Consider the following 24798-nt stretch of genomic DNA (forward strand, 5'->3'; position numbering starts at 1 on the left):
ACATAATGAATAGCATGTTGTTTTTTCAGGGATATAGTTTCTTAAGGGATGTGGCATATTGTGGCATTTTTCAAAGATAACCATCTCAAACATTCTTCTTACAATGTAATATTGATAGACCTCCATCATGAGGCAGGATTTTTACCCTCTCTCCACTCCTCTCCTCAAACCTGGATGGACCCTCATAATTGCCTCAACTAATAGTGGATGCCAGAAGTGATGCTATGTCTTCCTAGCCTGGCTCTGACCTTTCTGGGACATGTGTCTTCAGAACTTTAAGTCAACGTGTAAAAATTCAGCTACCCTCAAGCCCCCATACTGGGGAGAACATGTGAAGACACCCCATAGAGTTACAGATGCCCAAGGAGTCCCAGATGAGTCAGCCTACAGTCCTCTCAGATCAGACATCAGAACATGTGAGGGAGGAAGTCTTCAGTATGATCCTGGTCCTCGCCATTGTCTCTTTGCAACCTCATTAGAGACCCCAAGTCAGAAGGCCCATATTGGCTTCTCTTAGATTCCTGACCCATAGAATTGTGAGAAACAGAAAATGATTATTATTGTTTCAAGCCACCAAGTTTTAGAATGATTGTTGCACTGCCATGGAAACAAGCAGGGCAATTGGGGAAAAAAGTTAGTCTAATTAGGTTTAAATTGCAAGACAGATGAGCCATGTCTTAGAACATTCCATCCTTCCATCTCAGTGATCACTGTGAGGGTAAGGCAGAGACTGCCCAGTCTATGAGGTTTCCATTGATTCCTGGGGTTGTGGCAACTGAAGTGGTCTAAGACAATTTTGTCCTGAAAACCTCGTGGCTCTGGAAGAATAAAATATACTTCTTCTTAATAGTTTTTCCAGTAATTAAAGTTTTATTTCCACATCCGTTTTAGTAAGTGTAAAAATACATTTCAAATCACTCTTTCCTTCAAAGTGGGAAAAGAAGGTGGGGGTTGTGGGGGAAGCAGAGCCTATATGTCTCTAAATAAATGCAATTACCAGCCCTGCCTTCACCGAGGTCATACACCTATACTGTGGAGGGCATGGGATGGTGGAGGGACATTTTCACATCTGGATTTCATCAACTCATATTGGTTATAACTTGCAGACTGCAATTTCTTTGCCAATTTTTTTTGTCATTAATCCCTTGGTAGCATAAAAAGAAAAAAAAAAGGTTCTAGACTCTTCATAAACTGCAATTGGGCAATAGCTGTTGTGCACAATAGTCAGCCCAGACTTGCTAAATGTTAACAAAACTTCCCCCTCACTGCCACTAAGGTGAAACAAAATGTGAGGTCTACACAAGTAGAAATAGGTAAATAGCATAATTTTGCTTCTGTCCATGAGTGATGGGAGTGAAAACAAAATGTGCAAATCCTACCGGGACTGAGAGCAAGAAACCCACACAGTCCATGAGTGTAAAAGGTGTTGAATGGTCACTGAGTCCTTCTGGAATTGCTGCAGAGGAAATGGTTTCCTGAGGCCTTGTTCTTGCAGGGTAGAAACAGCATTGCTGATAGATGATTGTTAGGTTTATAAACAAGAGAAAGTATTTAAGAAGGCAAATGCAGGAACATTTTTTTTTTTTCCTTTGTGTTTTACCCTGCCAGTAAGTAGAATCAGAAAAAGAGAAATTATAATTCCCAAATGTAACTTGGGCTTTTCCATCAGGAAGTGGCATGGACTTTTTTGAATCCAAGGGCAGAGTGAAATGATGAATAAATAAAAATGGGAACTTACTTTCTGCCTTTGGCTCCAATGAATAAAGATCTTTGGTGTATGATTGGTTTGGTTAAAACCCTTTTAAGCACCCTAAACTGTTTTTGGATTAGATGACCAAATACTTTAGAATGTGTTAGTGCCTGATGCTACCAATTAGGTAATACAATGTTTTCCTTTATCCTTACTTAATTTAGAGTCATGTTTAAGAGGATGGGTCCCAAGCTTATACTCAGATTCCACACCCCCTGACTGCTTGAGCAGGGGTCTCCATTTCTCTGTGCCTCAATTTCCCCATGTTTAAAACATAAGTAATATTTTGTGAGGTTTAAGAGTGTTTTGCGAGGATCAAGTATAATCAAACAGGTAAGAGCCTGGGACTTAGAGCTCAATAACTTTTAGTTATTATTCTTATGTTCAACTATACCTGCCTGACTTATTATGAACCTACACACAATTTTCTATGTTGGTTTTAGCCTTTTTTAAAAAATTTTCTCCCTATTGAGTAGTGAGTTGACTATTACCGCTTGTAGTATATAATCCCACAAGCTGTAGGTGATAATTAACCCTCTCCTTTTCTTCTCCTAAGTCTTAGATGATTTGTCTGGAGTTTAAACAGATCTTTCTTTCACATTTGATCTTACTAACAGCATTTAAAAACTGGTTCTTTTAGCTATGCTGAAATAGACAATACACTGTTGTAATTAACTATAGTCACTGCTGTGCAGTAGAGCACCAGAACTTATTCCTCCTATCTAACTGAAACTTTGTGCCTGTTGACCAATATCTCTCCTTCCCTGTTCACCCCAGCTCCAAAGCCTCTGGCATACCCTCTGCTTCTTGAGTTTGATTTTTTTTTATTCCACATGTAAGTCAGATCATAAGGTATTTGTCTCCTTGAGCCTGGAAGTTTAAATGTTCTCCCCACAAATGGTACATATTTGAAGTGATAAATATGCCAATTAGCCTGATTTGCTCATTTCATAATGTCACATGTATCAAAACATCACATTGTACCCCATAAATATATACAATTACTGTTTGTCAGTTAAAAATACAATTAAAAAACCTGATTCTGAAAACAGAGAAACAAATACAAACCTCTGGATGTGATTGAAGAGATGATTATTAGGCCACAAGCTCCGTGAGGCCAGGGACCATTTTTATTTTGTTTACTATTTTGAAATACATAGAATGCAGCAACATCAGTTTCTCTCTCCATTATTTTTGCTATTATCATTCCAGAATAGGCTGGCTGTCTATAGGAACTGTCAGTCAGGGTTCAGTCAGGAAACAGGTGGCTCTACTCAACATGGACACTTTAAGTAGAAATGAATAAAAGCACTATTTTGAAAGATGTGGGCAAGGTTTAGGGAGCACAGCAAAATCTAGTGTTTTCCCTAAGGGCCATTGAGAGTGGGGGTGCTGGGACTGCCACTGGCCTAAAGACACTGGGGCAGAGTAGAGTTACCAGGAGCCAGAAAGAGGGAAGCTGTACAGAGGCAGAGGCCAGAAGGGAGCTGTGTGGAAAACTGGCAGGTGACCATCCAGAGAAATGAATACCTTGCTACACTGTGTTCCTGCCTCTGGTCTCCTGCTGGTGTCCCCCACTGGCAGAGTATAACTAGAAGCCAGAAGGCTAGGGAGCCTATGCTATAGTTGCTTAGGTTTAGGCTCCTAGAGCACAGAGGAGGGAGGAAGAAGTGTGGAGCCTAGACCTGGAGAGCAAAGGGGGGACTTCTAGCACAGGATTGAATATTCAGTCACTTCTATGGTAAAGGGATCAGTTCAACAATAAGAGCTAACTATCTTAAATATATATGCTCCCAATACAGGAGCACCCAGATTCATAAAGCAAGTCCTTAGAGACTTACAAAGAGACTTAGACTCCCACACAATAATAATGGGAGACTTCAACACCCCACTGTCAACATTAGACAGATCAACGAGACAGAAAGTTAAAAAGGATATCCAGGAATTGAACTCAACTCTGCACCAAGTGGACCTAACAGACATCTACAGAACTCTCAACCCCAAATCAACAGAATATACATTCTTCTCAGCACCATATCGCACTTATTCCAAAATTGACCACATAGTTGGAAGTAAAGCACTCCTCATCAAATGTAAAACAGAACTTTTAACAAACTGTCTCTCAGACCACAGTGCAATCAAACTAGAACTCAAGACTAAGAAACTCAATCAAAACCACTCAACTACATGGAAACTGAACAACCTGCTCCTGAATGAATACGTTATTCAACGTATTTCATTTTCTCAAAATTATTATTTTGAGAGATGTTCCATCAATACAGAATTTATTGAGAGTTTTTAGCATGAAGAGCTGTTGAATTTTGTCAAAGGCCTTTGCTGCATCTATTGAGATAATCATGTGGTTTCAGTCTTTGGTTCTGTTTATATGCTGGATTATGTTTATGAAATCTCTTTCATGTCATACATAATGAAATGAAGGCAGAAATAAAGATGTTTTTTGAAACCAAAGAGAACAAAGATACAACATAACAGAATCTGGGACACATTCAAAGCAGTGTGTAGAGGGAAATTTATAGCACTAAATGCCCACAAGAGAAAGCAAGAAAGATCTAAACCTGACACACTAACATCACAATTAAAAGAACTAGAGAAGCAAGAGCAAACACATTCAAAAGCTAGCAGAAGACAAGAAATAACTACGATCAGAGCAGAACTGAAGGAGATAGAGACACAAAAAACCCTCCCAAAAAATCAATGAATCCAGGAGCTCGTTTTTTGAAAAGATCAACAAGATTGATAGTTAGCAAGACTAATAAAGAAAGAAAGAAAGAAGAATCAAATAGATCAAATAAAAAATGATAAAAGGGATATCACCACTGACCCCACAGAAATACAAACTACCATCAGAGAATACTATAAACACCTCTATGCAAATAATCTAGAAAACCTAGAAGAAATGGATAAATTCCTGGACACATATATTCTCCCAAGACTAAACCAGGAAGAAGTTGAATCCCTGAAAAGACCAATAGCAGGCTCTGAAATTGAGGCAATAATGAGTAGTCTACCAACCACAAAAAGTCCAGGACCAGACGGATTCGCAGCCAAATTCTACCAGAGGTACAAGGAGGAGCTGGTACCATTCCTTCTGAAACTATTCCAATCAATAGAAAAAGAGGGAATCCGCTTTAACTCATTTTATGAGGCCAACATCATCCTGATACCAAAGCCTGGCAGGGACACAACAAAAAAAGAGAATTTCAGACCAATATCCCTGATGAACATCGATGCAAAAATCCACAATAAAATACTGGCAAACTGAATCCAGCAGTACTTCAAAAAGCTTATCCACCATGATCAAGTGGGCTTCATCCCTGGGATGCAAGGCTGGTTCAACATACGCAAATCAGTAAACATAATCCAGCATATAAACATAAACAAAGACAAAAACCACATGATTATCTCAATAGATGCAGCAAAGGCCTTTGACAAAATCCAACAGCCCTTCATGCTAAAAACTCTCAGTAAATTCTGTATTGATGAAACGTATCTCAAAATAATAAGAGCTACGTATGACAAACCCACAGCCAGTATCATACTGAATGGGCAAAAACTGGAAGCATTCCCTTTGAAAACGGGCACAAGACAGGGATGCCCTCTCTCACCACTCCTATTCAACCATAGTGTTGGAAGTTCTGGTTAGAGCAATTAGGCAAGAGAAAGAAAGAAAGGGTATTCAATTAGGAAAAGAAGAAGTCAAATTGTCCCTGTTTGCAGATGCCATGATCATCTATTTAGAAAACCCCATCGTCTCAGCCAAAAATCTCCTTAAGCTGATAAGCAACTTCAGCAAAGTCTCAGGATACAAAATCAATGTGCAAAAATCACATGCATTCTTATACACCAATAACAGACAAACAGAGAGCCAAATCATGAATGAACTCCCATTCACAATTGTTTCAAAGAGAATAAAATACCTAGGAATCTACCTTACAAGGGATGTGAAGGACCTCTTCAAGGAGAACTACAAACCACTGCCCAGTGAAATAAAAGAGGATACAAACAAATAGAAGAACATACCATGCTCATGAATAGGCAGAATCAATATCATGAAAATGACCATACTGCACAAGGTAATTTATAGATTCAATGCCATCCCCATTAAGCTACCAATGACTTTCTTCACAGAACTGGAAAACACTGCTTTAAAGTTCAAATGGAATCAAAAAAGACCCCGCATTGCCAAGACAATCCTAAGCCAAAACAACAAAGCTGGAGGCATCATGCTACCTGACTTCAAACTATACTACAAGGCTACAGTAACCAAAACAGCATGGTACTGGTACCAAAACAGAGATATAGACCAATGGAATAGAACAGAGACCTCAGAAATAATACCACACATCTACAGCCATCTGATCTTTGATAAACCTGACAAAAATAAGAAATGGGGAAAGGATTCCCTATTTAATAAACCATGCTGGGAAAATTGACTAGCCATAAGTAGAAAGCTAAAACTGGGTCCTTTTCTTACTCCTGATATGAAAATTAATTCAAGATGGATTAGAGACTTAAATGTTAGACCTAAAACCAGAAAAACCCTAGAAGAAAACTTAGCTAATACCATTCAGGATACAGGCATGGGCAAGAACTTCATGTCTAAAGCACCAAAAGCAACGGCAACAAAAGCCAAAATTGACAAATGGGATCTAATTAAACTAAAGAGCTTCTGCACAGCAAAAGAAGCTACCATCAGAGTGAACAGGCAACCTACAGAATGGGAGAAAATTTTTGCAATCTTCTCATCTGACAAAGGGCTAATATCCAGAACCCACAAAGAACGCAAACAAATTTACAAGAAAAAAACAAACATCCCCATCAAAAAGTGGGCAAAGGATATGAACAGACACCTCTCAAAAGAAGACATTTATACAGCCAACAGACACATGAAAAAATGCTCATCATCACTCGCCATCAGAGAAATGCAAATCAAAACCACAATGAGATACCATCTCACAGCAGTTAAAATGGCGATTATTAAAAAGTCAGGAAACAACAGGTGCTGGAGATGATGTGGAGAAATTGGAACACTTATACACTGTTGGTGAGACTGCAAACTAGTTCAACCATTGTGGAAAACAGTGTGGCAATCCCTCAAGGATCTAGAACTAGAAATACCATTTGACCCAGCCATCCCATTACTGGGTATATACCCAAAGGATTATAAATCATACTGCTATAAAGACACATGCACACGTATAATTATTGCGGCACTATTCACAATAGCAAAGACTTGGAATCAACCCAAATGTCCATCAGTGACAGACTGGATTAAGAAAATGTGGCACATACACACCATGGAATACTATGTAGCCATAAAAAAGGATGAGTTCGTGTCCTTTGTAGGGACACAGATGCAGCTGGAAACCATCATTCTCAGCAAACTATCACAAGAACAAAAAACCAAACACTGCATGTTCTCACTCATAGGTGGGAATTGAACAATGAGATCACTTGGACACAGGAAGGGGAACATCACACATCGGGGCCTATTGTGGGGAGTCGGGAGGGGGAGGAATAGCATTAGGAGATACACCTAATGTAAATGATAGTTAATGGGTGCAGCACACCAACATGGCACATGTATACATATGTAACAAATCTGCATGTTGTGCACATGTACCCCAGAACTTAAAGTATATTTTTTAAAAAAAGAAAAAAGAAAAACAAGCAGAGAAACAAAAATTGATACAGAAAAAAAAGTCAGGCTTATGCACTAAATTATCCATAATTAGTTTAATTATGAATGGTCTATCAAGAGACAGATAATAGAAGAGTGTATTTAAAAGTATGACCCTTTCGTATATGTTTCTTGTATGCTGTGTACAAGAAACTCACTTGAAATTTACCAATCCAGGGCAGGCCAGATTAAAACGATGAAAAAAGATATATTACACAAACATTAATGCAAGGAAAGCAAGAGTGCTTGTATGTATATCAGATAAAGCAAAGACAATTACCAGAAACAGAGAGATTATGTAATGATCAAAGGTTTAATCCGTGAAGAAGACAGCAATTTTAAAAGTGTACTCACCAAACAACAGAGCTTCAAAATATGTGATGTGAAAATTGCCAGAACTAAGGCGGGTCGGGCTCGGACCTGCGCTGCCTCAGGATGTAAAGTGTAACAAGGTGGCCCACGGGGCGGGAATGGGGGGCCGCAGCATGGGTCTGTGAGGCCTATGGGGTGCCCGCGTTCCCCAGCGGCCCCCGCAGCCGGCTCCGCAGTGGTCCACTCCGGTTGGTTGCCGCCTGCGGATTCGGATTCCAGACCCAAGGCTGCGTGTTCTCCAGCGTTTGTTGTGGCCGGTGTTACCGCGGTGATCCCAGAGCAGTTTGGTGCTATGGAGGAGCCCGGCACTACCCCTAAGCCCTATTTGGGATTGGTCCTGGAGGAGCTAGGCAGGGTTGTGGCAGCACTACCTGAAAGTAGGAGACCAGATTCGGATCCTTATGATTTTCCATGGGAATTGGTGGTATGTGCAGCTGTTGTTGGATTTTTTGCCGTTCTCTTTTTTCTGTGGAGAAGTTTTAGATCGGTTAGGAGTCGGCTTTATGTGGGAAGAGAAGAAATACTTGCTGCAATGCTTTCTGGACTAATTGAAGAAAAATGTAAACTACTTGAAAAATTTAGCCTTATTCAGAAAGAATACGAAGACTATGAAGTAGAGTCATCTTTAGAGGATGTCAGCTTTGAGAAGGCGGCAGCAGCAGCACGAAGTTTGGAGGCAACCTGTGAAAAGCTGAACAGGTTCAATTCTGAACTTGAGGATGAAATCCTCTGTCTAGAAAAAGAGTTCAAAGAAGAGAAATCTAAACATTCTCAACAAGATGAATTGATGGCGGATATTTCAAAAACGATACAGTCTGTACAAGATGAGTCAAAATCTCTCAAATCACAAATAGCTGAAGCCAAAATCATTTTCAAGATTTTTCAAATGAATGAAGAACGATGGGAGATAGCAATAAAAGATGCTTTGAGTGAAAATTCTCAACTTCAGGAAAGCCAGAAGCAGCTTTTGCAAGAAGCTGAAGTATGGAAGGAACAAGTGAGTGAGCTTAATAAACAGAAAGTAACATTCGAAGACTCCAAAGTACACGCAGAACAAGTTCTAAATGATAAAGAAAATCACATCAAGACTCTGACTGGATGCTTGCTGAAGATGAAAGATTGGGCTGCTGTGCTTGGAGAGGACATAACGGATGATGATAACTTGGAATTAGAAGTGAACGGTGAACCGGAAAATGGTGCTTACTCAGATGATCCTCCAAAAGGAGCTTTGAAGAAACTGATTCATGCTGCTAAGTTAAATGTTTCTTTACAAACCTTAGAAGGAGAAAGAAACCACATTATTATTCAGTTATCTGAAGTTGACAAAACAAAGGACGAGCTTACAGAGCATATTAAAAATCTTCAGACTCAACAAGCATCTTTGCAGTCAGAAAACATGTGTTTTGAAAGTGAGAATCAGAAACTTCAACGGAAACTTAAAATAATGACTGAATTATATCAAGAAAATGAAATGAAACTCCGCAAGAAATTGACAGTAGAGGAAAATTACCAGATACAGGAAGAAGAGAAACTTTCTAAAGTGGAAAAAAAGATCAGCCATACCATTGAAGGGCTGGAGACCTATAGAAAGCTAGCCAAAGATCGTGAAGTAGAATTGGAGAGAACTATTAATTTTTATCAAAGGCAGGTTATTTCCTATGAGAAAAAAGGACATGATAATTGGTTGGCAGCTCGGACTGCTGAAGGAAAACTCAATGATTTAAGGAAAGAAAATGCTAACAACAGACAAAAATTAACTGAAACAGGGTTTAAATTTGCACTTTTAGAAAAAGATCCTTCTGCACCTGATGTTTCAAATACAGCATTTGACAGAGAGCATTCCCCATATGGTCCCTCACCATTGGGTCAGCCTTCATCTGAAACGAGAGCGTTTCTCTCTCCTCAAACTTTGTTGGAGGGTCCACTCAGACTCTCACCTGTGCTTCCGGGGAGAGGAAGAAGAGGCCCAAGAGGCCCAGGGAATCCTCTGGACCATCAGATTACCAATGAAAGAGGAGAACCAAGCTGTGATACATTAACTGATCCTCACAGGGCTCCTTCTGATACTGGGCCCCTGTCATCTCCGTGGGATCAGGAACGAAGGATGATGTTTCCTCCACCAGAACAATCATATCCTGATTCAGGTCTTCCTCCACAAAGGGAAGACAGATTTTATTCTAATTCTGATAGACTGTCTGGGCCAGCAGAACTCAGAAGTTTTAATATGCCTTCTTTGGATAAAATGGATGGGTCAATGCCTTCAGAAACGGAATCCAGTAGAAATGATGCCAAAGATGATCTTGGTGATTTAAATATGCCTGATTCATCTCTCCCTGCTGAAAATGAAGCAACTGGCACCGGCTTTGTGCCTCCACCTCTAGCTGCAATCAGAGGTCCATTGTTTCCAGTGAATACAAGGGGCCCGTTCATGAGAAGAGGACCTCCTTTCCCCCCACCTCCTCCAGGAACCATGTTTGGAGCTTCTGGAGGTTACTATCCACCAACGGATTTCCCAGGTCCACCACATGCTCCATTTGCAGTGAGAAACATCTATCCACCGAGGGGTTTTCCTCCTTACCTTCACCCAAGACCTGGATTTTTACCTCACCCTCACATTCTGAAGGTAGAAGCGAGTTCCCTTCAGGGTTGATTCTGCCTTCAATGGAGCCTGCTACTGAACATCCAGAACCACAGCAAGAAACCTGACAATATTTTTGCTCTATTCAAAAGTAATTTAGACTGATGTCATTTTCAGTTTAAGTAACTGCTGTTACTTAAGTGATTACACTTTTGTCAAATTGAAGTTTAATGGAATTATAGTTCTTAGTATAGTATTTTGTAAATAAAGATTATTTAAACCAAAAGAAATTTAAGTGTGCTGAAGATAACTGTAACTCCAAACCTAACGCTGTGTAGTTCTATGTTTTGCCATCTCGAAGCAAAGTGGAACCAGAAATGAGAGGTAATGGTTTGTGAATCAATTGTCCTCTTTTTTATTATCTGGTGAATCTGCTGATATATAGGCACTAACAAAATTGGCAGGCTAAATTTATCCCTTATGTGTACATTTGGTAAATGTGAAGCCAGTGTAGAAAGTAATGTATAAATTCTAAACTTGTAGCCCAACTGCCAATGTTATAAAACTTATTCCTGGGCTACAAAAAACAAAACAAAACAAAACAAAAACCAAAAAATCACACATACAAAAACACAAAAAAACCTAGCTTGTAAGAAATGGAAGCTCATCATTCACTAAGGAAAACCCATTCTATTTTGTTTTCTGTGTTTAAAAAGCAATACATTTACTTTAGTATAACTATAAAAAATTATTTTTCCAAGAGCAAAAAAGTTAGAATATTTTCCTTAATTCTCAACGTGGCAACTACACTAAAAAGGTATAAAAAGGGAAGGGACTGTAGTAATTCTTTCTGGAAATATATTTACTTTAGGTTCTCAAAAATACCCTCAAACTTTACCATGGCTTTTTAAATATTTTAAAATACCAGCTTTTCAAGGTCCTGTCTAGCACTAACATTGTTTTATGAAGTTGTTAAGTAATGAGAAAATAATTTTTGAAGAAGAATATAATTAATATACCTCTCACTCAAGCATTTAAAAAGTAATAGATGTAGTAGTATACAGGCTTTTAAAAAATTTATTTAATACATCTAGTAAAATAAACTTATTTTTAACATTTATATCTGAACATGTGGTATGTGTTTTCTAGCTGGAAGTATGGGTGGAGTTTAGAAAAGGAATGAGGAAGATAAGTTTATCTGGAGTTGACATATGAAACCCAAACTAGGCAGATTTTGTGGGAGCAACCTGCAGATTAGTGGCACCTACGAAAAGCACAGGGCACTGCAGTGTGCTTCCCAGGTTCTAAGTCTCCCCTGGTGGGTTTACAGTCAGAGCAAGGGCAGCCTCATCTTGCGTAGGTACATTAGACTCTTTAGATGTTATGCCTGATTTTACCAAGCGCAGTGCAGAAATTGAGAATAATCTATTATTATATAATTCAGGAAAGAATAGGACACATTGAAAGACATCAATACGGCACAGAGGAAAAATGCAGCAAGGTACACATTCATAAATTGACATGCATTTGAGATAACTGTATTCACTTAATCAAAACCCCAAAGATATTTCCCTGAAAGTCAATAGGTCCCTTTGCAAAAATTATATCAGTGAGAAAATTATGGCAATGAAAGAGAACTGATCTAATCCACCTCCCCCATCTTGCCTTTCCCCTAATCATTCCTGGGCTTAGGCTAAGCTGTCTTTGAGAGATATTTAATTTATAGTTTTAAATGGGAATGGGCCTTCCCCAAGAACTCAATGGCCTTTGCCAAACGAATGAAAGACCATCAGGTTAGGGGAAAGAGAGGAGCCTGATTCTGCTAAGGCACAGAAACAGATTGTCAGCCATTCCCGCAGGTAACACCACTATTGTATATTGGCCTTTGAAATTTCTTTTTTCAGTTTTTTTTTTTTTTTTTTTTTCCATGTCTGACACCTATGGCTCCACTGCACCCCATGGCTCTACCTGGACCCTCCAATCCTGCCCCTGTGGCCCCACCCAGAAACATTTTAGCCCACAGGAGGACAGCTCTGACCCCCTAAAATTTCATCTCTGCCCCAACCAATCAGCAGCAAGCCTAGCCACTGGCACTCCTTTCCCCAAAATGGCTTTGAAAAACTCCTAACCTATGAGCATTGGGTAGATTGATTTGAGTACTAACTCCTATTATGGGGAGGGGGGAGGGGGGAGGGATGGCATTGGGAGTTATACCTAATGTAAATGATGAGTTGATGGGTGCTGACGAGTTGATGGGTGCAGCACACCAACATGGCACAAGTATACATATGTAACAAACCTGCACATTGTGCACATGTACCCTAGAACTTAAAGTATAATAATTTTAAAAAAAACAACTTATTTTCTAACTATTTTCTTAAAAGTTCTCTCCCTTTTTGTATTAGTTTCTAAGATGGTTTCAGTGATCCTCATCTCCTGGTATTCATGCCCTTCTATAATCCCCTCTAAGTGCAGGATGAACCTACTGACTTGCTTCTAAGGAAGAGAATATGATAAAATTTATGAGATATACAGTCTGAGATTAAATAACTGGCTTCTGCCTTGCTCTTGTCTGTTTATTCTCTCCTGTCCCTCAGTTTCTCTGAGAGAAATTAGCTACCATGTTGTAAGTAATTTGTCTCAACTCATTCCTGCTGCTATAACAAAATATCTTAGAGTGAATAATTTATTAGTAATAGAAAGTTATTTCTCACAGTTCTGGCTGGGAAGTCCAAGACCAAGGCACTGGCAGGTGCAGTGTCTGGTAAGGGCTTGCCCTCTGCTTCCAAGATGGTGCCTGTTGCTATGATCTCTGGAGGGGGACACACCTGTGCTAACATGGTAGAAAGAACAGAAAAGCCAGGTGGGTCTCTGAAGCCTCTTTCAGAAGGACATTAATCTTGTTCCCAAGGGCAGAACCTTCATGATTTCATTTCAGAAGGCCTCACCTTTTATTACCATCACAATGGGATTAAATCTCAACATGAATTTTGGAGGGACACAAACATTCAAACCATAGCATTCCACTGCTCATTCTTCAAAATTTGTGTCCTCACATACAAAATACATTCATTCTATCTCAACGCCCCCAAAGTCTTAACTCATTCCTGCGTCAATTCAAAAGTCTAAAGTGCAGAGTCTCATCTAAATCAGATATGGGTGAGACTCAAGGTACAATTCCTTCTGAGACAACTTCCCTCTCTTGCTGTGAGCCCGTAAAATCAAACAAGTTATGTGTTTCCAGAAATCCAGTAGAGGGGCAGGCACAGGATACATATTCCCATTTCAAAAGGAGACACAGGAAAGAAGAAAGGGGTAATAGGTTCCAAGTAAGTCCAAAACCCAACAGGAAAAATGATGTTAAACCTTGATACTTGAGAATAATCTTCTTTGACTCTCTTCCGTCCCTTCTAGACCAACAGCAGTTGGGGGTTGATCCCCCACAGCTCCTGGAGGCCCCATTCTTATGGCAGTTCTCTTTCTGAGCCACTGAAGCTCTCCAAGTCATCCTTTGAAATCTAGGTGGAGGGAGCCATGCCTCCATAGCTTATGCACTCTGCATACCTGCAGAGTTAGCACCATGTGGACACTCCCAAGGTTTAGCACCTGTGCCCTCTGGAACTGCAGCCTGAGCCACACATGGGACTCCTTGAGCCACAACTGGGAAAGCTGAGGAGTGCTGCACCTGAATACAGGTTGCAGATAATTGATAAATGAGGTGGCATTAGGTAGTGAGGGCTGAGGTCCTGTGGGTCCCCACGACCCTTCTTTTGACATGACTCTGTCCCCCAGGCCTTGGCATTCTGGGCCTGTGATGAAAGAGACAGAACCAATAGTATTTGAAATGACTTACAGTTGGATTTTTATCTGTCATTTTGTTAATTGTTTTCTGTGTATCCATATTTGCTAATATTTTTCTTCCATTTTTTTTTTTTAAGAAAAATTCTCACTTTGTCGCCCAGGCTGGAGTGTAGTGGCACAATCACGGCCTGCTGCAGCCTTGATGTCTCAGGCTCAAGTGACCCTCCCACCTCAGCCTCCTAAGTAGGTGGGAATACAGGTGCGCACCACCATGCTGGTTAATTTTTTCTTTTCTGTTGTTTTTAGACATGAAGTTTCACCATGTTGGCCATGCTGGTCTTGAACTCCTGTGCTCAAGTGATCCAGCTATCTTGGCCTCCCAAAGTGCTGATATTACAGGCGTGAGCCACTGTGCCCAGTCTCTTTTATCTTTTGGGTTATATTTGTACTTCCATTTAAGATACAATGTTGAATTATTAGCTATTTCTCCTTTTCATTGTTTTAGTGGTTACTGGAGGGTTAACAATGTACATCTTTAATTTACCAGTCTAATTTCAAATAATATTCCACTACTGCAATTATTTTGCAGTAGAATAATTCCGATTCCTCTCTCACATCCTTTGTGTCATACATTGTACTATATATACACATATATATATGCTATAATACATTATTACTATTTTTACTTTAGGCATTCAAATACAGTTTTAATTCTGAAACATAGAGATAATGTCTTTGATATCATATTTACCTTTATTTTTGCCACTTCAGGCACATTTTATTCCTTTGTATAGACACACATTTCTGTCTTGTATCACAATTCTTCTGACTAAAGAACTTTCTATAACATTTCTTGAAGCACAAGATTCCTGGCAATAAATTCTCTCATCCTTGGTATGTGTGAAAAATTACTTATTTTGCCTTATTTTTGAAAGATAGTTTTGCTGAATATTGTATTTGGAGTTTTTAAGCTTCTTGTAGTTTAAATATTACTTTATTGTCTTGTAGTTTGCATATGTTCTGAGATGTCCTTTGCAAATCATATCTCTGTTGCTCTGTAGGTGCTGTATTTCTTTTCTGACTGCCTTCAAATTTTTTCTTTGTCTTTTCAGTTGTTAAATTATGACGTATTTACGTGTGTATGTGTGTGTGTGTGTGTGTCTTTATTTATTGTGTAAATAGATTTAAGCTCCTTGGATCTATGGTTTGATGTCATTCATTATTTCTGAAAAATTCTCAGCCATTATCACAAAATGTCTATTTGTCCAATTTTCTCTTTTGTCTCTTTCTGGCACACCAATTACACTTCTCTTAGAATATTAACATTAAGTGCTCTGGGTTTTTTGTTGTTGTTTGTTTGTTGGTTTGTTTTTGAATTCACTCTTTTTCCCAATGTTTTGACTTGGACAATTTCTATTTATTCATTTTTTACTCAAAATCAGCCCTTTGAGGTCCATCTGAGTTGTTGAGTATATCAATAGTTTACTCCTTTTTATGACTAAATATTGACCCATTTAGAGTTTAGTGATTTTTTCCCCTTAGCTATCTTAAGTCTATTGATGAGCTTTATAAAGAATTTTTTCATCTATGATGTAATGTCTTATTTCAACTTTTCTATTTGACTTTTCTTAAGTTTTGTTCCTTCAGTTAAAATTCCCCATCTGTTCATTCATGTTGTTAAGGTTTTCCACTAGATTCTTTACCATGTTAATCATAGCTACATTAAAGTTCTCATCTTATAGTTTCAATATCTCTGAGTCTGGATTCATTAATCTTTGTCTTTCCAAATTTTTTTTGTATATTTCAGAATTTTTTACTGAATTACGGACCTCATGATAGAGACAGAGATAATATTTTTACTGGGAAATGGCTACACTTCTACTTTTGGGCCAATAATATGATGGTTCAGTCATTCTAGACAGGAGATGATTTAGGTTTGGGTTTTATTATCACTAAAGTTAACTTCTTGCCCTATACGCTTCAAATTTCTCTGCCAGAAACCTGACTTTGTGATTAGGGTAACCCTGTGAGTGTAGCTCTTGTCCTCGATTGTAAACAAATATCTGAGTATGATCAGAAATTATTTTGTTGAATTTCAGGTATAACCTAGGGTTATTGTATTCAAAATGTGATCCTATAGGATGACTACCCATTCCATTTTGCCCAGAACCATTCCAGGTTTAGCTAAAAACTCCATATCCTATGAAAAACCCTCATAGTTCCAGGCAAACTGGATAGGTTGGTCACCGTATGACAAGAGACTAGCATCATTGATATTATCTGGGAGCCTGTTATTACATTGGTGCAAAAAACAATTGTGCCATTAATGGCAAAACCAATTACTTTTTGCACCAACCTAATAGTAATAAAGAATCTTGGCTCCACTTCAAACCTACTAAAGCAGAAACTGTATTTTAATAAGATGCACAGGTGATTCGTAGGCACATGAAACCTTAAGAGGAATTGCTATGGACATAGGAGTCGAGAAGCTACATACCTGAAATTTATATTTCGAAGACATTTTGGATTTTATTTTTAAATGTTACTATTTTCCACTCTCTTTGCTCTACTACCAGTGTCACTCAACGTATGGAAAAATCTTCATTTATCTCCCATCAGGACTTAGTTTATTACAATTATCTTGTGGAAGCACAATGTCAATTGCCCTCTAATAAGTATCAGCTGTTTTAGTTCCATTACTCTGTGTGTGTGTGAGTGTGAGTGTGTGTATGTGTGTGTTCATGTACTTTCTAATTAAATTCACTTTTTAAAGAAAATTTTTTAATTCAGATACACTCAGGTCTCTGGAGAGTGATTATGGGATTTACTAAAATGCACAATAAGCAACTCACCATACTAAAAAACTAGCTAATGAATAAAACTTTAGTAATTTTCTTCTATATTCTGATAATTTGGGGTTTGAAAATTATATCAATGAACTTCTCTGGAAAAATGGATGAAATTTTTCTCATCCATGTCTGGCTTCTTTGGGGATAGAAATGCCTTTAATTTTCATTTTTGTGCAAATGATTATGTGATAATTTTATTTAAACATTCATGAAACCAGTAGTCAAAGTTATAAAGTAGATCTTTTGTATATAATGAAAGACTTTTGTAGATCTGCTGAGCTCTGTGTGTAATCTAACCATAAGGATTTCTTTCCTTCCCCTTTGGATGGCAACATCCATTCTATAGAGTAGTACAAAATGTAACTTCTGTGTTTTGGTTGTGTCTTTTCTAAAATACATTTCTTTAGCATTGTGGGTTTTCACACTCTGCCTTCAGATCCATGGAATACTCTCCTGAACCTCCAATGTTTGTTTAAGTTGGCATAAAATCCTAGAAAAATTCCAGCAAGGCTCCCTGTGGCCACCACCATCCAGAAACAAAGCCCAGATTCACTACTGGCCCATTACCTGAAGCCTTGACTACTAACTGGAACGGCAGGGTTGACTTCAGCTCAGGAATGAATGTATGGCTTTGTGGAGTAATTAGGTTTTCCTGGCCTTTGCTTCATGGCATATGTATTCCAGTTTAACTAAAGTATTAAACAACATAGCTTCATCAGACAAAACACCCAAATTTACTTCCAAGGAAAATAGTATTGTTAATAATACAAGATTTAAGTTAAGACTCTGCTTTTTCTCCACCATTGAGAGTTGAATAACTTAGGAAACAATCACAGGGATTCTATGAGCTTCAGTGTCCCTATCCATAAAATGAATAATAATAGGCAATATCTTGCAGTGTTATTGTGAGAATTCATTGAATAAGTAATGAAAAACAGAATTCAATGGCTCAGCATGTTAGTTTCCCACTCTGAAGTGTCACCACGGTAGGTCTCCATGGTATTTGTAAAATGATACTGTTTGCTGTCCTGAAAATACAAATTTAAAAAAGCTATAATTCTGTACATATGGCTAGGCATATGTATTCAAATATGTTCATGTGTTTTCCACAACTATAATTTATTTGCATAATCTTTTCCTAGTCTGCTGCCCAAAATTTTAAGTGTCTTTTGGGGAAAGGACATAAAACAGCACATGCTCTGACTTGTCCCAGGCCAATTCCTTAATTTTTAGATGGACAATATCAAAATAACAGTGTTTTCATGGACTATATATGCATACACATGAAAGCTTACACCAGAGTCTTGCTAGTCTTGAGTACTGGTCTACATTCTTTTTATTTTAGCATATGGTGAGTTTCCCCTTGACACCATTTAAGATAGTACAAATGTTCCAATTTTTACAAAGGTTTAAATATCTATTCTACCCTCTTGACATAGGAAACCATATGATGAAGGGATTTGGAGCCAAAATACCTGCCCTTTATTGATCCTAGTCAAGTCATTGAATCTTTCTCAGCTTTAGTTTTCACATATTTAAAGTAACAATAGTGATAAATTATTATTACAATAATAAATATATCAATGATTAAAATTGCCATGAACATTTATTGACTGCTTATTATACTCTAACCCTCTTATATTTGTAATCCATCATAATATGCAGCATGATGAGGTAAGTACCTGCATTCACTCCACTTCATAGATGATAAAACTGAGGCTCAGAGAGGGTAAGTGGCATGATCTTGATTAGCCAAATTGTAAGCATGAGAACTGGGGTTCATAGTTTATGCTTCTATGTACTGCTCTCTACTACCCTCCACAAAGTGAGCACAATAGCTTATAGTTGCTTCTCAGGGCTGTTTTAGGAGGTAATTTGTTCGTGCAGAAAGATAGTGGTTTCTAAACTATAAACTTATATAAATGTTGGTTATTATTAGTAATTTCACAGGACTCTGGCCTTTGAAGTCAAAATAAAAGCTACTCTAGTATCAGGGAAATTTTAAGGAGGAAAAAGTTTTGCAAATCTACAATTTCAGGATCTTAAACCATTGAATATTTCAGAGATATTAGTTTCCTTGCCACAGGCCATTTCCAAAGTTATTTTTCATTATAGACTGAGCTCATTTCCTCTAGTAGGATCAAATTGCTAGATACATATTTTTATCATCCTTTTATTTTACATAGGGATGATTATATTAGTTTCCTAGGGCTGCTGCAACAAATTAGAGTAAACTTGTTGGCTTAAAATAACAGAATTCTTTCTTATAAAACTAAACATACTCTTAACATATGAGCCAGTATTTGCACTCCTTGGTGTTTACCCAAATGAATTTAACACATTTGTCCACACAAAACCCTTTACATAGATGTTTGTAGCAGTTTTATTCATGATTACCAAAACTTGGAAGCAACCATGATGTCCTTCTGTAAGTTAATGGGTAAATAAATTTTTGCATATCCAGACCATGGAATATTATTCAATGAACAAAATGAGCTTTCAAGCCATGATAAAACATGAAGGAAACTCAAATGAATATTTCCAGGTGAAAGAAGCATATCTAGAAAGTCTGTATATTTGTGATATTTGTGATGGTTAACTTTGTGTTAACTTGACTGGGCCACGAGGAGCCCAGATATTTGGTTATACACTATTCTGGGTGTTTCTGTAAATGTGTTTCTGGATATGATTAACATTTAAATTGATAGACTGAGTAAAGCAGATTGCCCTCCATTAATGTGGATGGAATGGGACTAATTTAATCAGTTGAAGGTCTGAATAGAAAACAAAGGCTGACCCTCCGCAAAATAGAATTCTTCCTGCCTGACAGCCTTCAAACTGAAACACAAGAATTTTCCTGTCTTTGGACTAAAAACAGAAACATTGTTTGTTGTTTTCTCCTGGGTCTCCAGCTTGCCAATTTACCCTGCAGGTCTTGGGACTTGCCAGGCTTCATAATTGCATAAGCCACTTGCGTATAATAAACTTCTATCTTTCTTTCTCTCCCTCTCTCTTTCTTTCCCCCACCCCCCGTGTGTGTGTGAACACACACATACATACACACACACACTATTGATTCTATTTCCCTGGAGAACCCTGCCTGTTAAAAAAACGTGTGTGATTTTAACCTTATGATATTCTGGCAAATGCGAAATTGAGACAGTAAAATGATCAGCGGTTGATAGGGCTTGGGGGATGGAGGGTTAAAAAAGCAGATAACAGATAATTTTTAAGGCAGTGAAACAATTCTGTCCAATATTCTAATAGTAGATACATGTTATCATGTATTTGTCAAAACCAGTAGAATGTACACCACTAAGATTGAACCCTAAGGCAAAGCATGGACTTTGGGTGATGATGTACCAATGTAGGTTCATCCATTGTAACAAATAAGGTACCACTATGGTGTGGGATGTTGATAGTGGGGAAGGTTGTTATTTGGGAACAATGGGTACCAGGGAATTAGCTGTACTTTCCATTCAATTTTGCTGTGAACCTGAAATTGCTCTAAAAAATAAAGTCTATTAAAAGCAAACAAGACAAAGTCTATTAAAAACAAAAACATTAAAAACAAACAAACAAAGACATAAATTTATTCTCCCACAGTTCTGGAGGCCAGAAGTCTGAAATCCCGTTTGTCAGCAGGGCTGCATTTCATTTCACCTGGTGTCTCTATGGAATAATTCTTTGCATCTTCTAGCCTTTGTAACTGTGGGCTGTGGGCATTCCTTGATGTGTGGCTGCATCATTCCAATCTCAATCACTCCTATGATCATATTGTCCTCTCTTTCTCTTTTTCTCTCTTTGCTTACTTTCTTTTCTTTCTTTTCTTTTAGATGGAGTCTCGCACTGTCGCCAGGGCTGGGTGCAGGGATGCAATCTCGGCTCTCTGCAACCTCCACTTCTCAGGTTCATGCGATTCTCCTGCCTCAACCTCCCAAGTAGCTGGGATTACAGGTGCCTGCCATAAGCCCGGCTAATGTTTTGTATTTTTAGTAGAGACAGGGTTTCACTATGTTGGCCAGGCTGGTCTCAAACTCCTGACCTCAAGTGATCTGCCTGCCTCAGTCTCCCAAAGTGCTCTTTTCTTATAAAGATACAGATTTTTGGATTTAGGGCTTACTTGGGCAAACTGGGATGCTATCTTCATCTGAAGTTGCTTATTGTAATTACCCCTGCAAAGATACTTTTTCTGCCTAAGGTAAGATTCATAGGTTTCAGAGATTAGGGCATGGGCACATATTTTTGAAGGCTATCATTCTGACAACTACAATGGTCATTTACCCAACCCTGGTCAAGAGACCTAAGAGAAAGTCTACTCAATGACTTGTAGAAAAGGCTTTCTCCTTTATTTCTCCTCTATTTATGTATTTTCTCTATGCAAAAGAAGAAACTAAGTTTTCTTTCTAACTTTCTACACAGTTTAAGAGGGCAAGAGGGCTGGAATAGCAGCAACCATCTTGGGTCCAAGTGGTGACAAGCATGAAGACTTGCTTGAGCTACTGAAACAAGCCTGAATTTTATTTCATCTGAGGCTATAAATGTTCTGATAGTTTAAATTGTTGATCATTATGATTATTTTTGTTACTTGTAGTTCAAAGTATACTAACTACTAAAATGGGAAAATATAACTACCACATAAGGAAAAAGAGACCTTATGTTACTTATGTGGTAATTAAAATATAACAGATTTAGACTTTGGGAAAATAAACAACTATCTTAATGGTCAAGTTGGCTGAAGAGAGGGTAGTTTGGTGGTTATTCCAAGAACACAGACAGAAGGAGCCTTATTTATCCTTAGGAATAGGAGTCAAGAGAAATAGCCTAGCTTGAGGATAAGAAAAGGTGGAACCAACTGCTAGACTGTCAATTCTGTGAAGTCAATCAGAACTATATAAAGCTTTGCATATCACATAGGTGGAGGGTGACGCCTAAAGCGGGCATCAAAACTTCAAGGTCAAAGGCTCAGGAACAGCTTTGGGCATCATCTGTGGTAAAAGTTAGAAAGCATCCTGGTGAGTGAAAACTTGATGGTCTATCACAGCTTAGCTCTTGAATGGAAGCTCAAATTCTAGGTACTTCAGGAGACACAACAATGAATTAAATGTTATAACTATCCTACTCTCAAGATAGTTACCATTTCTTGAAGAGAAAATACACATACACAAATGGTAATACAGTAGGAAAGTTCCCAAGAGCTGTGGATGTAAGAATTTAGGTCTGGGTAGGAGAATAAAGTGGGAATTCTGATATGGAAAGAGAAAACTGTACAAAGACCTAAAAGCAATTTGGGTTATCATCAATTTGTCTAGTTAGAGGATCTACTCTGGTACCCTAGCCACTAAAATCACAAACTCCTTGAACTCTTTCTAGATCCAAAGTCTATGCTTCTATGTTACTGAATTATGCTACATCCTTAAAATGGACACAGCAGATATAGCTGCACTTGATATAACTTTTCATTTTTGTTTCACAAAATATAAGCTAATATTGAATGTAACTGGCCCCTAACAACCAGCAACGACAATAATTCTTCATAAGACAACTTACTCCTTTATCAACCACTGACATTCACAAAGGTTTTCTAATGTATTGTCTTTTTGTATCCTTTCAGAAATCGAGAGAGTAGAATACTTCAATTTTAAAATTAAAAAAGAAAGCATATAACATGGCCAGATTATAAATGTACACATGAATTATATCAAGCCTAAAGTATCTACTTATTTTGCTTCTAAACCTCACAGATCTCATGGGTAAACTTTGAGAACATACTGGTTTTGTAGTAAAGATGTGTATTCAACAAATGGAAAAGCTCAGATTTTTACATGTAGCCACATGTGAAAACTATAGTAAAGTGGACAGATCCTGAAATAGTATTGAATAACTGGAGCTGGATTTGACACAAATCTTATATAATAAAATGCCAGTCTACTTCTGCTCATACTCCAACCATCACTGGCTCCCTCAGCAGTAATGACCCAGACAAGTCCTTTTATGCACAGCTTGACAGGCAGCCAGGGGAACTTTGTGAAAATTATGAAATAACCCTCCATTATGAAGATCATGTAGTCATCCCCTCAATGCGGTTAAGTAGCTTTAATTTTTATTGCTGTCAGATTTTACAGCTCTCAACACCTGCAGCTCCTTGGCAGACTTAAGATAGGTGTTTTGAAAAATTATTTTTTATTTTCCACATCTATTGAACAGAACTTCATTTCACTGGAGCCATAAAATATCGTCCATTCTGCAACCAGTGGGTCTTCAACTTAAGTAGATGAATTAGTTCACTGATCGGACAGTCAGATTGTCTTTTTTTTCTGCCCCACTGTTAAATCTCTGCCTCCCAAAGCTCTCTATCTTTACTACTATGCACATCTGAAAATAAAATTTTTTTTTTCTGCCCTATTTCAGAATCCTGACACATTCTCAGAGTCTCAGTCTTAGTGTCATGAAAACCATGCCATTTAAAGGAAGTCCCCGTGCCATATCTAACCACCCTTATCACTACCCCTCCAATCACCAAAAATATACCCTTGTAGTTTTGTTTGTACCTGAAGAATAGTCCCTGACCAGTTTTAAGTTTCAAGTTTCAAGTTTCAGGCAGCCTCTATTTTAGAAAGATATTATAATACTTAACCAAGTCTATTGCCTTTCCTTAATAATTGCTGGCATCTACTAAGAATTTACCATGTGATATTCACATCTCCTTTAATCTTCACAATTACCTTATTCAGGAAGGACCTCAATTATCCATTTTTTCCAGCTGAAAAAGTCCTGCTTAGAGGACAGATCACTTAAATAGCATTACATAGCTTGTAAATGATGGAGATGGGGTCAAATTCAAACTTGCCTGTGCTCTTAACTTCTGTGTCTCCTCACGCTGTTGAGGTGTTTACTAGAGCTACATTTAAACCATAACTCTGCCAACCTGTGCTCTAACAGTGATTACTCCAGAGAAGTTCCTACCTAACCAACCTTTATAAGAAGTAGAGAATATTTTCTGTCAGGAACTGTTGAGGTACAAATCTGTTAAGTTGAGTTGGGAAAGATAACCAGCTACAGTTAAGCAGTTTAACTTTAGGCTCTGTCAATGTCATAATTTTACATGTTTCCAAAAGAATAGGACCAGAAGTACAACATGTAAGCAGTCTGGGTTAGGTTGAAGACAGTCCCTTTAGTCTGCAAGACTCTGCATAACTGCAGAGGAAAATGTGAGTTTAAAGGTCTGAATGTGAGGCCAAAATTAGAGAGAGAAAGCAAAGATAAAGTCCACGAAAAGAAGCAACATGTAGACAATAGAAGTGGACTCTGCAGAGGACACAGATTTCAGTGTCCCCATATGCAAGCAATGTGAGGATCTAAGATAATCCTTGGGCCTCAATGGGACAGCTGAGTAATATAATCTAGATGGGGAGACCCCACACAGCTATCTTCATGATAGTAAAACATAATCCAGCCCTTTTGTTCTAATAAAATGGCTGGATATTTTGAGGGCATTGATGTGTTAGGTTCTATGCTAAGCAAATTACATGTCATCTTATTTCATTCTCACAATTCTCTCACAAAAGACATAGTGTTATATATTTTATTTTTCAAGAAGTTGAAGCTTAAAGCAATTAAGTTCCCTGACCCTCTCTAAAGTTCACTTTTGGATTTTTATTCTGATTTAAAGTATGAGAGAAAATTTTACTCTTAAATGATATATGGTCTATCTTAATTCATGTTTACTAATCATGTACAACATTCA

At 38.0% G+C, this 24798-nt stretch overlaps 1 protein-coding gene across 1 annotated transcript; it reads left to right on the top strand.

Moving 5' to 3' along the window:
• The first annotated feature begins 8115 nt into the window (after window positions 1-8115).
• On the top strand, window positions 8116-10529 carry LOC112606657 (endoplasmic reticulum export factor CTAGE5-like). The gene is given in 2 exon segments (XM_025357386.1): window positions 8116-10426; window positions 10429-10529. Coding segments are annotated over 2 exon segments (2412 nt in total).
• Window positions 10530-24798: the final 14269 nt, after the last annotated feature.

The sequence above is a fragment of the Theropithecus gelada genome, chromosome 14, assembly GCF_003255815.1.
Source record: "Theropithecus gelada isolate Dixy chromosome 14, Tgel_1.0, whole genome shotgun sequence".
NCBI classification, from domain to species: Eukaryota; Metazoa; Chordata; class Mammalia; order Primates; family Cercopithecidae; genus Theropithecus; species Theropithecus gelada.